Source organism: Cryptotermes secundus, unplaced genomic scaffold, assembly GCF_002891405.2.
Source record: "Cryptotermes secundus unplaced genomic scaffold, Csec_1.0 scaffold589, whole genome shotgun sequence".
Classification (NCBI taxonomy): Eukaryota; Metazoa; Arthropoda; class Insecta; order Blattodea; family Kalotermitidae; genus Cryptotermes; species Cryptotermes secundus.
This window is the reverse complement of record NW_019718279.1, coordinates 27,512-43,368: the sequence shown is the minus strand read 5'-3', so window position 1 is coordinate 43,368 and position 15,857 is coordinate 27,512. Positions and strand designations below refer to the sequence as shown.

At 39.5% G+C, this 15,857-nt stretch overlaps 1 protein-coding gene across 5 annotated transcripts in view; it reads right to left on the bottom strand.

The window, feature by feature from the left end:
• LOC111875398 (CCAAT/enhancer-binding protein zeta) overlaps positions 1-15,857 on the bottom strand; it is a 79,469-nt gene that overhangs the window by 36,111 nt on the left and 27,501 nt on the right. For 4 of the 5 annotated variants that reach the window (XM_033755840.1, XM_023871644.2, XM_023871661.2 and 1 more), the window contains 4 exons: positions 12,831-13,022; positions 11,665-11,948; positions 9,699-9,844; positions 8,834-8,969 (listed from right to left, as the gene is read on the bottom strand). In XM_033755840.1, the coding sequence (XP_033611731.1) occupies positions 8,834-8,969; positions 9,699-9,844; positions 11,665-11,948; positions 12,831-13,022 (758 nt within the window). The remainder of the gene's footprint in view (positions 1-8,833; positions 8,970-9,698; positions 9,845-11,664; positions 11,949-12,830; positions 13,023-15,857) is intronic. The other variant, XM_033755841.1, reaches the window with a different exon arrangement.

Genomic DNA, 15,857 nt, shown 5'->3' with positions numbered 1-15,857 from the left:
AGTAAGTAAGTAAGTAAGTATGATACAGAAGTATTTAGATGGTCTTTGGACTGTCATCTTCACTAAATGTGTAATGTTCTGTTTTACATGGCTGACTTGTGTTTTTGATGGTTATGTATATTTAGTGCTTTATATTGAATTGCTGGGAGTTGTCACCCATGGTTGGCAAGCTATGGCAAGGAGATATTGCTCAAAAAGGGATTGAGGGATTGTATAGTACAGTCTTGTATATTGTTTTGTGCACTTTTTAAGAGCTGTTAACATGTAGTGTTTGGCTGTTTTCAATTGATTTGTCCAATTGTACTTGTGTAACAGTTACAGATGTTAAATACATTTTAAAAAAATCATAATACCTGCCATGAATATGACATGCCCATATCCATGTTAAAATACTTTACAGTCCCACAACATGCAGTACAATTTTTTCATACTCCTCCTGTCACATTTTTGAGACATAAAATACTGAACCACAGATGACATTACCACAAATCTCCGGAATGCTAAAAGAACTTGATTATCTCTCTTGTTCAAATTTTACATACTATATATCATACTGACTGGAATAATTTACTTCTTTACACCAAAAACCATGTCTGAAATCTGTGGTGCATAACATATGTGAATGTAACATTTTGTAGTAGAATTTTCTATGTTATACTGAGGTTCAGAAACCGTGGCTGCATATTTGTGGGAAAAAGTGCAATTCCCATTCTTTCTAGTGTAATTTATAAATATCATTTTGCACCTGGCTGTGTAACACAAACTCCCTGACTGTGCTGAACACAGTAAGGTACCCAACATGGACTGTAACAATGACAACAACAGAATATTTTAGGACAGCTTTCCCTGCTCTACCTACCTCAAATTTCTAATAAGTCCTGCCAACATTTACTAAGCAGATATGTGTGTTTTGATACAAAAAGGGGGAAAACAAAATGAAAGACAGATGTTAATGCTATCCAACAGCAGCAGGTAGCAGCCACTTCTATGTTTGGCTGGCAGAGTCTATGCAGGTAAGAGTAACGAGACAGAAGACAAAGACATGAATAAGGGTGGGTGAAACATCTGGCAGTTGCATGTTACAAGCAGCTACTGAAAGACTGTGGATGTACATATGAATCTGGTGGGCTACTTGAGGGCAAGTAATGCTTCATACTTGCACACAAAATTGGACAGGCATATACAAGCTGCCTGAAAATTTGTGCTTGCAAATTTCATCATGCAGTTTCTTGATGAATATTAAGACAAAAACATATCTTCGTTAAGTTCTGACGCATAATTTCCATGTGAAAAGTAATTCTGAAGTTTAATGCAACGTGGCAACAAGGTATGAACATTCACACACATAAGACACCACACCATGCCATTCCTTGATGAATATTGAGACAAAATGCCACTCAACAAAATTTAGCCAATGCACAATCTCTGAAAATCTCAGTGAAAATCCCCATACCATGTGCCCATATTTTAAGCTATCTAGTGAGGACTTTTCACGAAGACTTTATTCATACTAATTTTTTCTACTTCTGGTTCCACTGTTTTGTTTGCATGCAAGGAGAACAGTCACATATTCTGCAATTCTCCATAGGATGCTCACTAAGTCATAGTGAATAAACTCTGAGATTCTAAGTTCCATTAAAATATGTAAATGCATACATATGGACCAAAAGAGAGGGTGAGAGAAAGCATTATTGTGGACAGGTTAACACTCAGTGTGCAGGCAGCATGAGTCCTGCACTTGCAAGTGCAATATAACCATTATGAGATGAATGGCTCTACAGCAAGCCATGCACTTTAGAGAAGAAAAGACAAAATTATTTTGAATGTTGTGCATTGACAGCCCACCAGGATGAAGGGTCATTCCCCTCCAACAGATATTAATAATGAGTCAAAATGTAGGTATACTGCATTTCGAGTTGTGCTCACTGAATTAATGAATAACAGAAATTAGCAGCTATGCCATGTCAACAAGCATATGAGTAAAAGAATTTAGAAATGATATAAAGCACTTGTTACCGCAGAAATTCTGAAATAGTACACCTATTAAACTGAAGATTACGCTATGCTTAACACAAATTGATGATGCATAAGAAAATGCCTAGTAAAATAAACTTTGTATTACATAACAGCCCTAACCCCAGGAAAAGAGTCTCCAGTTCCCACTGGATAGGTGGGATCCACAGGTAGTCTGGACATGGTAGTAAAGAAACACATCCATCATTGCCAGGAATGAAGCCTCATTTATCCAGCCTCCAGAAAACCACTATACCAACTCAGCAACATATACATAATTTTCTAGGGTACATACATACATAATTCATAAATTCACTGATTGGTTGTCCAAAATGGACTAGATATTGAACTCGTCAAAATAAGACTTGATTGCAGAAGTACAATTGTGTCAACAGCAAACAACCACACACAACCAAAAGCATCAAATAACCATAATTTACAAGGTCTGTCCCAAAAGTCATGAAATATAAATATATTTTTTAAATTTATTGATGATATCGGTACAAAGTGTTAATATTCTTCAAAGTACTGTCCATGAGCATCTACACATTTTTTCCACCAACTCTCCCATGCCCGGTACGCCCCCTCAAAGGCCTTGACGGGAACCTCATTTAAAGCTGTTGTCACGTCCGCTTCGATAGCCTGAATGATTTCAAAATGGCGTCCTTTGAGTACAGTCTTGATCCTTGAGAACAAAAAGAAGTCGGCCGGAACTAGGTCGGGGCTGTAGGGTGGCTGCGGCAGCTTGTCCGTCAACAATTTGGGGACCAGCTTGGCGCACCTCTTTCGCATGTTCAATTCGTCCATAACGATGTGATGCATAACAGTTTTTGGAATGATCAGAGTGTCGGCTAACAACCGGACAGTCATTCGACGGTCAGTATTCAACAAATCATGCACATGAGTCACATTTTCATCGGTTTGGCTTGTTGATGGCTGTCCAGAGCGGGGGTCATCTTCCACTCCTTCCTGGCCCTCCTTAAACTTCTTCACCCTCCTTGTAACTTGCACATATGATAGAGCAGACTCCACGCAGGCTTGCTTAAGCAGTTCGTGAGTTTCAGCAGCTTTTTTGGTGAGCTTTGTGCAGAACTTGACCGCCCAACGTTGTTTGAAAGTATCCGCCATTGCGCGCCGTGATGTGGTCACAAAACACAGGTGCACTAAATCAGCGATACTGACGCCTCCGATGCTTGAGCAGACTGACCTTTGGGCACGCTGTGAAGCTAAAGGCCTCCCCCCCTAACCCAACTGGTTCCAGCGCTCTTCGACCAGTAGGAGCGCGGGAAAGAAATATATTTCATGACTTTTGGGACACACCTTGTACACTGTCATTCATAATTGCAAGGAATATAGTTATTAAATGTTATATATGCTTAGCAGAAATATATTCATCTATTGAATAAAAAGCATTTGTTGTGAGGAAACTTTTCAGTGTGTGTTTAAAAATCTTCACATTATCACTTGTCCTTTGTATATTTTGAGGAAGATTATTGCAAACCATAATGGATGAATATAACACGCCTCTCTGGATTGAAGATAATCTCGCTGATGACACATGTAGCCTTCCAAACTGTCTAGTGTTTATATGATAAATATTATTGTTCATTTTAAAAAAATTGCGATTTGTAACAACAAACATCAATATAGAATAGATATATAGGCTAGGAACTGTCAAAATACCCAGCCTCTTAAAACCTTCTCTACACGAGTTTCCAAGACTCAATCTCAGCACAACCCTCATCGCTCTTTTTTGGGCAACAAATAAACTTTTCATAACTGGAGAAGAGAATATAATACTATATTCAAACTGAGACTGATCATAAGAAAAATAGACCATTCGAAGAGCTTGTTCACTGACAAGGGATTGTAACTTCCTGAGCATAAAACATGCTGTATTCAGTTTCTTTAATAATTTTTCAGATTGTTTTTTCCAACTAAGTTGACACTCTAAATACATACCTAAAAAATTAACATTATCAACATCTTTAAGTCTAAAATTATTATATGTTACCGATAATGTATACTCTGGAAAATTAGGAGTCACAAATTTAATCAGGTGAGTTTTACTCAAATTAAGTATCAGATAGTTATTTCAAAACCAGCTTGAAACCCTAGTCATAACTCTATTTAACTTAATATTCAGAGTTTAGGTCGTTTGAGGTAATTAAAATCGCTGTGTCATTCGCGTACAAAATAGTACGTGCTATATCCTTAAGAGTACCTGGGAAATCATTAATATTGTGACATGTTGCGCAACGAAGGACCCCTACCTCCCCAGCGGCACGTGGCGGTAACGTAGTGCTCGCATAATAGGCGAGTCATCACCCCGCCACTCTCCCCGCGGTGACGTCACGAGTGGAGGCAAAGTGAGCCAAGCTCCCGCAACCTGGTAGCTATGCAACGCGAGTCAACAGTGGTGATGTAACAGGATGACGTGGCACCCATTACGCAACAGGCAAGCACTGCGGCTATATAAGTGAACTGCACAGCAGCTACGAGTTAGTTGTAACTTAACAGTCGCCGAGTTAGTTTCAACGTGGCCATCGCCGAAGACAGTCCTCGAGCTACCTCCGAGAGTTCTGAGCAAGCCGACGAGTCAGTGTGTTATTAATAGTTCTCAAGGCAGCAGCCTGCGAGCAGAGTTGGAATCTAGCCAGCGGCGTGTTATGAGTGAAAGTGTGTAATTCAGGGAGACTTGTATAGCTCCCGCGTGATTAATATGTGAAGACTACTCAAGATAGTGTGAAGAGATTTTGTTGTATGGTTTGTAAAGTGTGGAAACCCGTAACCTTGGTAACAGATTAATGCGATTGGGTTTATCAAGTGTGAAACCCTGCAACTGTGTGATAAGTAATTGTAGCCGTTACTTGTAGATTGTTCAATAAACCAATTAACGACCTCTACGGCGTATTCAGTAACGAAACACGTTACAATATAAACATTAAACAACAATGGTCCGAGGACAGATCCCTGTGGAACACCAAACCTTACAGATTTCCATTCAGAGATTGTAGCAGTCGAATTACAAGTATGCAGCACAACTCTTTGCATTCTATTTTTTAAATAAGTCTCCAATCATTTCAAAATAGGCCCTTTGACTCTGTATATCTTCAACTTTTGAATCAACAGATCATGACTGACACAATCAAAGGCCTTTGTCAAATCACAAAAAATACCTACCACGAACTCCTTATTGTTCTGTGTTTTAAGAACAGTATCAGTTAGACTAAAGACTGCGGTTTGTGTAGAAACATCCTTATGAAAGCCATACTGCTCAGGAGCCAGGATATCATTTCTTATAAAATGCTGTTTAAGCGTGCTAAACATTAATATTTCAAATAATTTAGAGAAACTTGTCAATAAAGATATTGGTCTATAGTTGGCAATTTCAGTAACATCACCTTTCTTAAAACATGGTATAATATTTGCATATTTCAATCGGTCAGGACATATGCCCGAACTTACAGAAAGATTATAAATATAAGTAACTGGTTTTGCTGTCTGTTCACCACATAATTTAATAATTTTATTTGACAACCCATCATATCCACAAGAAGACTTATTTTTTAATGAATTTATCATGCTTAATACTTCTGCCTCAGTAACTGGAATATTTACAATTTCAGAAATCTTATCTGTAGAGTACTCACATGAAAGTGGTAAAAGCATACATTATTAGAACTCTGACCAACTAATTTGTTAACTGAATTAAAAAAATATGAGTTAAATGCCTTAGCTTCATTCCTACTATCGATTATTACATTACCTTCTCTCAATTCTGAATATGAATGTTTTTTCTTTGACTCTTTACCATTTTCTCTCTCCATGATTTTCCAGGACTTCTTGGATTTATTAGATGCAGCCATTATTATTCCCTCATAATATATACCTTTAGCCCTTCTGATAACTTTTTCTCAGCAATGTACAATATCGAGTATAATACTCCTTTAAGCCTGGGTAATTAGTAGATCTAACCATCAAATACAAATACTTCTTTCGCTTAAATGAAATTTGAATTCCTTTAGTGATCCACTGGTTAGAGTACACATTATTTTTGACAAATTTTGCTGGAAAACATGTTTCCAAAATCATTAAAAAGATATTAAACAATAGATTAAAACTTTTGTTAACATCAAGATTACTTAAAACACTTTCCCAGGTTTCCTTACTCAACATCTTATTAAAAGTTATGGTGCCAGACTCAGATATAACTCTTCTTTTAACTAATCCACACTCATTCCTTTGGCGGTTCACAACATTACTAACAGTCAGATACTGAGCATCGTGATCTGAAAGCCCATTGAATACTGAGTACACCTGTAAAGTATTTAATCTGCTGTAATTCAAAAATATACTATCAGTAACAGTACTGGTATAAGTTGTAATCCTAGTTGGAAATTTGACAACCCGAAACAGGTTGTACGTCTGAAATAGTGAAATAAGCTGAAGAGATTTACTTGAATTCCCTAAAAAATTTACATTAAAGTCTCCACATATTATTAATTCAAGTTTAGGCCTGCAAACACATATCAGTATTAGTTTGAATTGCTTAATAAATTCCTCTACATTTCCACAGGGAGCTCTGTAAATACATAGTATTGTGACGAGCTATCTTACGTCCATCACCGTGCAATGGCTACAATGGAAATTGTGGAGATCCCACGGTGACAAATCGTAGCAATAAATTGCCACTGAGTAACAACAGATGAGATGAAACTCGTTACCAGCGTATAAAGAGCTTTCCCGAAGCAACGGATTGCCGAACAAGTAAGATCAAACCTTGGCAAATGGTGTCTCGTATCTGGTCCGCATAACACCTACACAAGCCGAGAGCGACAGAGCTACAGACCACATAGAGCTAATTAGCCTTCATACAAGACAGTTGGAACCTAGCCTTCATACAACGCAGTTCGAACCTAGCCTTCATACAACACAGCTGGAACCTAGTCAAGACGTCACAGAAATCACATGATACCACAAGCGGTGATAATCGTATGGTGTATAAGTGTGAGTGTCCAATAAAGGTTTGCTATATCCGAGAGCCACGTGAAGTTATTTGTCACGTGACACACCCAACACGTGATAACTGGTGTTAGAAGCGGGATCAATTCGGATTCCGAGACGAACTTAAAAGATTGGACTTACACATGTGACCGACAGGATTGAACTTAAACACAAAAACAGCGGACAAAAAAAATGGATTCTCAACAAATAATGGAATTCCTGCGGGACATGCAAGAAAAGGTGGATGCCAGACACGAGGAAATGAAAGCATGGCGAGAAGAAATGGCCACCATGACAGACAAGATGGGGAATGATAACTGCGATGAGTCGTTGGCCTGCCAAGAAATGGAGGCACGTCAAGAGGAGAAGCCAACCTCACCGGACAGGAAACCTGAGGTGGCACAGAAAGAAGAGGTACCCGTAGAAGACGCTGAAGTAATGCCGGTCGGAGAACCGAAGAAGAAAAGGCGCAGGGATCAAAAACTGGCCATGGAGCGCCGCCGCCAGAAAGCGAAGGATTCGATGCGGAAAAATTGTTGACCCCAGAAGAAATTGGCCATCGCCCGCAGAGTGACAACACGCTGTGCAGAAGTGGCACAGAAAATGCAAATACACAGAAAGACATCCCGCCGTGCAACAGTGGCATGGCGCAAGAGGAACATAGCCAGAAAAGTTTGTACCAGACCCAGTGTGGTATAAGAAATCTGGAGCGGACAGACGTTCGGGAGGAGACGTCAGCCAAAACTGGAATGCAGCAAGGGCATAAGGAGCCGAGATGTAGAAGAGCCACTACATCCGAGGAAAGGAAGGAAAACTGCAAACAGTATAGGAGGATGGAGTGGAAGACAGCAGCCACGACTGGAAAAGAAAGAACCTAACAGGACATCCAGGAAGACGACTGGACTAGAGATCGAGAAGCGTATAGCTGGATCTTCTGTCGGCCTACGACAAAACAAGGATTGGACCTTGTGGAGGGGTAGGCCCCTCCAAAATGGAAAAAGAGACTGCAAGCAGAGAAGTTGGTAACGTAGAACAACCGGCCTCCCCAGCGAGAATGAATGTGTGACGAATGAAAGTGAAGAATGAATGTGAGACAATGGGACCGACAACTGCTGGACCTTGGAAGTGTTCGGGGCGAGCACTCTGGAAGAAGGCGGGCGGATGGAAGGAAGGAAAAACACCGAAGAAGAGGTGGAAGTAACACACAGAAGGTGAACACCTTGGGAAATGAAACCAAGGAAGAACCGTTGGGCTGTTCGGGGACAAACAACCTTTTGAAGGGAGCAATGTGACGAGCTATCTTACGTCCATCGCCGCGCAATGGCTACAATGCAAATTGTGGAGATCCAAGGGTGACAAATTGTAGCGACGAATTGCCGTTGAGTAACAATGGATGAGACGAAACTCGTTACCAGTGTATAAAGAGCATTCCCGAAGCAATGAATTGCCGAACACATAAGATCGAACCTTGGCGAATGGTGTCTCGTATCCGGTCTGCATAACACCTACATAAGCCAAGAGCGACAGAGCTACAGACCACACAGAGCTAATTAGCCTTCATACAAGACAGTTGGAACCCAGCCTTCATACAATGCAGTTGGGACCTAGCCTTCATACAACACAGTTGGAACCTAGTAGAGACATCGCAGAAATCACATGATACCACAAGCAGTGATAATCATATGGTGTATAAGTGTGAGTGTCCAATAAAGATTCACTGACACACCCAAAACGTGACAGTATTATAAAATAATTATTACCAGGGTATACAGAACATCAGCTATACATGAACAAATGATGGCTAGTTCCTTACCTTTTTCACACATGCTCTAAAGAAGGAAAAGTAGATATGAATGAGACTCCTGGCCAGTTCAGCTTCATCATTAGACAACAGGAACTGTGACAGGAAGCATATCCCATAGTACTGAGCTTTATGGCTAATGTTGGGTCTGGAACAGTTTCAACATATTGTGAGGAGCTGCATACTGATAACAACACAAAACATTATAAAGGTAAAGTTTCCCCTGTGTATAATTAATTAAGTACTATGCCATGAAGATGTGTGGGGGAGTGGATGTAGAGATCCACATATTCTTGACCTCAGCACTAGTTGGAGGTGAGTGGTCAGCCTCATGGCCCAGCTGCTTGACCCTGGTACCCATTGGATAGGAGGTTGGCTGGGCCCTAGAACCAGTCTGGATGATGTGAAGAGGAGAAAAATCCTGCATCTCCTGGGGATCAACTCTGACCCCTTGGCCTTCCAGCCCACAGCCAGCCACTATACTGACTGCAGTATTCTGGCTCCTGACAAAACATTATACAAGAAATAATACTGTCTTCTGCTAACTTGTCACAGTCCAGTGGTTAGAGTCTGTTGTTTCTGATTATGATGGCTTCACCCGCTTTTTGAAGTTCTATGTTAACCACCTCAATTTGTAAAGCACTGGTGAGCCATGAAAAAACAAGATAATTTTTCCTTTTCAACCTGTATGCAATTTTATTTAAATTATATCCATGAGATGTAACAGCAAAACCGAGATTTGAACTTTTATGTTGTTTCTGTGAAAGTTGTATGTGGGGAGACAACTTCAGTTCACACTTTGTTTAACATAATTAGCAGAGAACTGTGTTATATTCAGTAAAACTTGGTTATTGGGAGTGGCATAAGCCTGGTTTACCTGAAGAGTAATTTCTCAGTTTCTTCCATAACTACAAATTTCATGTTAGGGTGAACCTGCAACAACTGGATCAGACTGTAGATGGCTTTGGATGCAACCTTTTGGCTTGGATCACCAAGCTTGTTAACAAGATTTCTAAGAAGCAGCTGCAATAAAAACAATAATCATTCTGAGTTTCTATGGTCACTTTTGTTGGAATTCTGTATGCATGTGTAACATGACACTCAATAAGCACAATGTATGTACATTCATTTGACAGTCTGTGTATCCTTAGTTTTCCAAGTCCTGACTGCCATGTCAGATCCTTATGAAATTTTGTACCAAAGGCTGAGAACTTCATATTATGAATTCAGTCTACATTTCACTAATTATTAATGCTACTTTATTTGAAAGACTGGATGTTACACCACAGACTTTGCCTTCACGATTTACTTCAATCCCTCCAGATCAAGCAGGACAATGTAGCAGCAAAATTTGTATTTAGCATAATGAAACTTTTCTGTTGATAACATGAAACATATCTCATTTAAAAAAGATTTAACCGAAGTTAAAGAGCTATTTCATGCTATGTATAGTTTATCATATTTTGTGAAATTTCACAATAATGATGTTTTACATCTTTTCTATCTATTAATGTTAACAGATTCAAAAACCATTCAGAACCAATCAGAGGAACATTATGCCCGCATTAAATTTTAAGTCCCATCTACCAGTCATCATCTTCATTTTCTTTGTCACTAATAAGGGGAAAAATGAAAATCTTGCCTGAGAGGTTGCTGCTGGAGAGACTGAGGAGAAACGTGATATACTTCAGTCAGTTTCTTAGTAATGCATTAACCAGGAATACCCTCTAATAAAACTAGAATGTTAACCATTATAATGTAACACTCAAGAACCAAGAGCATCCTGGTTGTGAAGACTTCTTTATCACAAATAATTTATAGGGGCTTTCCCTCCAAATGTCTGTGTCGATTCATAATGCTGCAATTATGCTGGACATGATCCCTCATCTGATCTATCTTTAACCCTTACCCCCACACAGTTGGAAGAGCTGTGACATTAGGAATTTCTTAGCCACATATTTTGAGTTCTGTCTTATTTGATCCCATGTAAGTTGCTAGCAGATGACTTTATAACTAGTTAGTTAGTTATTTGGAGAGGGTGGGTTTCCCCATGCACTTAGACCTGTAATGGTCCATTGTGCTTCCCTCTATGATTTCTACCAGTCTCTATATCCTACCGGTATTGGTACTTACCATCAGTCCCGCCCAGCCAGCGAGACCGGCTCTATTGGCTGAGAGGTATCTATAATGCTTCCTCCATCTACCAGAGGTATTAAAGACTGCTGTTGGGCGGGAAACGTCCACAATTTGGCTCAGTGACCTCCTTTGGAGATATGAGGTTCTTTTACATGCCGTAAAGCTACGACATGGGACCAACGGCTTAAAGTCCCTCCCGGAGGACTTGTTCCCTGAATTTTTCTGCCCTTAAAAATTAGACGACCTCCGCGGGGTATTTGAACCCGCGTACTACGAGTCATGAGGTGGGAACATTACCTCTAGACTACGGAGGCCACTGACTTTATAACTAAATATACTGCTTATGCCATCTTTTGGCAACATACTGAACTACTGGCCACTGTCCAAGAGCGTTTCTTCACACTTCTGTAAAAATAACTCACAGATGTGTGCAGGAATGCAGGTGTAATTTTATTTGAGGGATATAAGTTAATACACATAATGTTTAAGGAATTTTTACTGTTTCTGTCTTGTGGTGAGTGGCCACCATTAAAACAAGATTTTTCTTTGCTCTTATTTTGATCACTATAACGACAATCAATTATCTAAAAATAGAAGTTGAGCTAACTTCTGAAACATTGCACATATTAAGAATATATCAGACAATGGACAATGTCCAACATAACTGTGATATAAGATACTGCTCTGTGTAATGCAGCTGCGCTTACTGCTTCTTGTTCAGGATTTCCAGCGAGAAGCTTATACATAGCTGTTAGTGCTTTCTCCTTGTTCCGTTCCACTGAGTCTTGTGCTGCGGTATTCAGTGCTAGGACAAAACTGTAATACAATTTCTTCAGTCGATCTTCATAGTACCAGTGCATGAGACGTGACTTCCTGCTCACATGGTTACCAGAACTGTATTTGTCTAGGAGTGAGAGAGGGCATTTCTCAAATTCTCTAAGTTTCTGATCTGGTCGTAAGAGATCAGATAGGAAGAGCTCTGTCAGGGTATCTGCAGCAGACAAACAGAACAGTTACAAACAAACCAGTAATAATAAAAGGGATAGCCAGGAAGAACTCTCTAAGACCAGATGTTTCATGAAGCTATCTTTGTTATCAGGATATTCTTAAAAAAAAAGCACTGCATGGACTGAGGTAATTTTAATTAACTTTGAAACAAACCACTAAGAATATCTGGACATAACTAAGCAAAAAGGAAAAGCTATCCCTGCAACAGGGCCTGGAGGGCCATATGGTTGTGAGATCTTGGGGCTCCCACATTTCCTAGACAATCAGCTCACAGATGCCAGTGAGGCTGTCAGCCTTACATGCCGGCCGCCCATTATCCCCAGGAATATTCCAGGTACTCATTTCTGTTAGAGACTCTGAGTCGACCCCAGGGCCACAGTGAGGCTGGGAGAATTAGGTCGATTGAAAAAATTCACCTCATTGGGATAAGACTGAAGTAAAAAGACTGGGAAGCTGCAATACTGTATGTAGTGGAGTATAGTTTCCATATGAGTCATTCAATGTCAAATCAACAAAGTTTAGGTGCAAAATTTTCTTTGTGTCCTAAAAAGGGATTGCTGGGAACTGAACAGTGTGGAACTTCATATGGTTCTGTTAGCATCACTGAGGTGGTTATACCATGGACACTGGCTACAAAACTTGAACACAATAAATACATAAAAATTCTGGTAGCATACCTAGAAAAAAAAGAAGCAGTCACTTTGAAAAAAGTTACAACTGGATGACAAAATCTGAGAAACAAAATGTGAAAACTTGAACAAGATTGAAGTGGCCAACAGGAAACAATATCTTTTGTCATTGTGTTATGTCATGCATTCTGACAGTGCAGAATTTGCCTCATGCCTAAATACCAGCTGGTTCCTACCTAGAACCATAGTACACTCCTTCTTCTTAATAACTTTAACCATACTGACAAGATTCTGAAGCAAGGAAAGTGTGTGGATTGGAGAGTCTTGAATGGCAATAGTATGAGCAGCAACTCTATCTGCAACTGTTCCTTTATTCATGATGGTGCGGATCCAGTTGTAATCTGACTTCATGGACCTCTTTGAGATTTCTGAAACAGCAATACTGAGAATTTTAACGCAAATTTGTGCATCTTCTGGAAATAAAATGGCTAACATGTCTTGAAAGCATACTAAGACATAGACAAATAATCTCTATGTATTCTACGAGGTGCTATCAGAAAGTTCCCAGACTGATGTTGTTGTAACTGCCTCAGTGAAAGATGAGAGAGGAAGCCAAGGTCACACTTCTGCAAGCCTACTGCATCAGTCTGCCACGTGACACCGCACTGTGAAAATGCACAGTTTCTACAAAAGTGCTTTTCCGACTTCATGTTTCATTTTGTCTGTGATGGATGGTAAAATCGGGCGACGTGTCTACATCAAGTTTTGCATTAAGCTCGGTAAATCTGCTATCAGAACCCTTGAAATGCTTCACGAGGCTTTAGGGGAACACTCTTCAAGCTAGACAGCAATTTTTGAATGGCATTCATGTTTCAAGGCCGGTAGAGTGTCAGTTGAAGATGACAAACGTTCAGGGTGACCAAGCCCCAGCAAAATGACAGAAAATGTTGAAAAGATTCAAGAACTCATCCATGAAGACCGCCGCTGAAAACTCCATGAGCTCACAGACACCACTGAGATAAGTTATGGATTTTGCCAGGAGATCTTAACACAAAATCTGAACATGCGATGCCCTGCCACAAAGTCTCTTCCTTGACTCTTGACAAATGATCAAAAGCAGTGGTGCATATACAATCACTGAGAGCAAAAAAGGAGCAGCAGGTCGGGAGTTCAACAAAGAGCATGCTCATTGTTTTCTTTTGACATGAAGATAACTGTTCACTGTGAATTTGTTCCTCCTAACACTATGGTGAACTACGGCTTTTACTGTGACATTTTGAGATACTTGAGAGAAAATGTGCGACAAAAAAGACTGGACATTTTGACACAACCACAACTGGCTCCTTCATCACGACAACGCACCCGCCTATACATCCCTGAAAACCAAAGAGTTTGTGACTAACAACAACACGGTTATTGTTCCCCATCCTCCCTACTCACCGGACTTAGCTCCCTGTGATTTCGCTTTGCTTCCTAAATTGAAAATGAAACGCAAGGGATGACGTTTTGGAACAGTGTCTGACATCCAAACAGAATCGCAAGTGGTACTTGACAGCATGAAGGAAAATGATTTCCACGTTGCTTCTGGAGCATGGAAAAAATGATGGGATCATTGTACACGTTCCCAAGGAGACTATTTTGAAGGAGATGACAGACAAAATTGAGTAAGTTAAGATAGCATTTTTTTTACCTAGTCCAGAAACTTTCTAATAGCACCTCATAGATATAAGCTTAAGGTCCACCTTCAAGTCCTTACCACTTGATCCCCACAAAAAAAAGCATATGCACCAATGGGATCTAATTTCATTTATCCTTTGTTTGCTTACACATTCATATGTTGTCTCATTGCATAATGGTAGTATCGAAAATTTATTATATTCTCTGGAACAGAACTTGATCACCTTCTGTGTCTAAAATGCCTCTAGAGGCTTCTTGTATCACCAAAAATCCACTTCTAAATGACAGGTTTGCTTACTAACTGTCCTGTGATAGGTAGCAAGAATGGGAAAGTCCTGGAATTATGTTGTTCCCTCCAAGCAGCTGTTCTTTCTTGCTCTGTGAGTCTATCTAAAGACACCTCAAAAATGCCTCTGCTCATGTTGCAAGTATTTTCATACAATTCACACTTCCTCAGCTAGGTTACAGTTTCAAGTTTGGCACTTGCATCCTGTTGTATAATAATGTATTTATAAATGTCTTTATATGTGTCAATATAACAAACCACTTGTATAATATATGACAATATAATAAAAGGTAAAGCTATTCCTGTAACAGGCCGTGAAGGCCCATAGGGTTGTAAGACGTTGAGGCTCCCATATTTTGTCAAAATCTGCTAACAGATGGTGGTAAAGTCAGTCTTATGCACCAGCTGCCCTTTAGTCCCAAGAAAGACTCCTGGTACTCATTTCTCTCAGAGGCTGAGTTGACACAAGGGTCACAGAGTGGCTGGAAGGATTAAGTCAACTGAAAAATCAACCTCATTGAGACTTGAACCCGTGACCTTCTGGCTTGTAGCACAGTGCCTCAACCAACTATGCTACTGTATGCCCCCATATGACAATATAATAATAGCTGTTTATTATTTAGTACCAACACATGACTTAATACCTCAGATCATCTTCATGTGGTCACAGTTTACAAATCTATATAAATAAAATCTAAAATTACAAAAATGGTAATGCTATTAAAGGTTCATTAGGAATTGGATTCAGTTTTCAAATTGTTGCTAATATTATGTATAATTAAAATTAAAATTTTAAAAATTAAGTTGTTTTGTATGTTGCAATTTATATTTTACCAATGTAAGTGATTACAGGTATATTGCATATATCAGATGCTCCTACACTGTGGGTCTCAGTATGCACTGTTGTTTCATCTTCATACTGCCAGTCTTTACTTAATTTTGATTATCTGGGCTATAACGTTTTTAAATACTATGAAGTAGGTACTTGTAAGATGTATTACAGGTACTTTTATAATTAGGCATTATTGGGTTATTTTGTATAGATATTACTATTTAAATTATATTATAGAACTATATGATCAACCTAATCGGCCAGAAACCTTAGAAGTTGAACTGGAAAAAGAAGTAGATACAGACGAGAAAAGACCATATATTTTACAAAGTGAGGTGGAGAAAGCTATCAAGGAAATGAGGAAGGGAAAGGCTACAGGAGATGATGATGTACCTGGAGATGTGCTCAAGTTACTGGGAGAAGGTGGTTTGAAAACACTGACAAAACTAATGAACACCATATATGAAA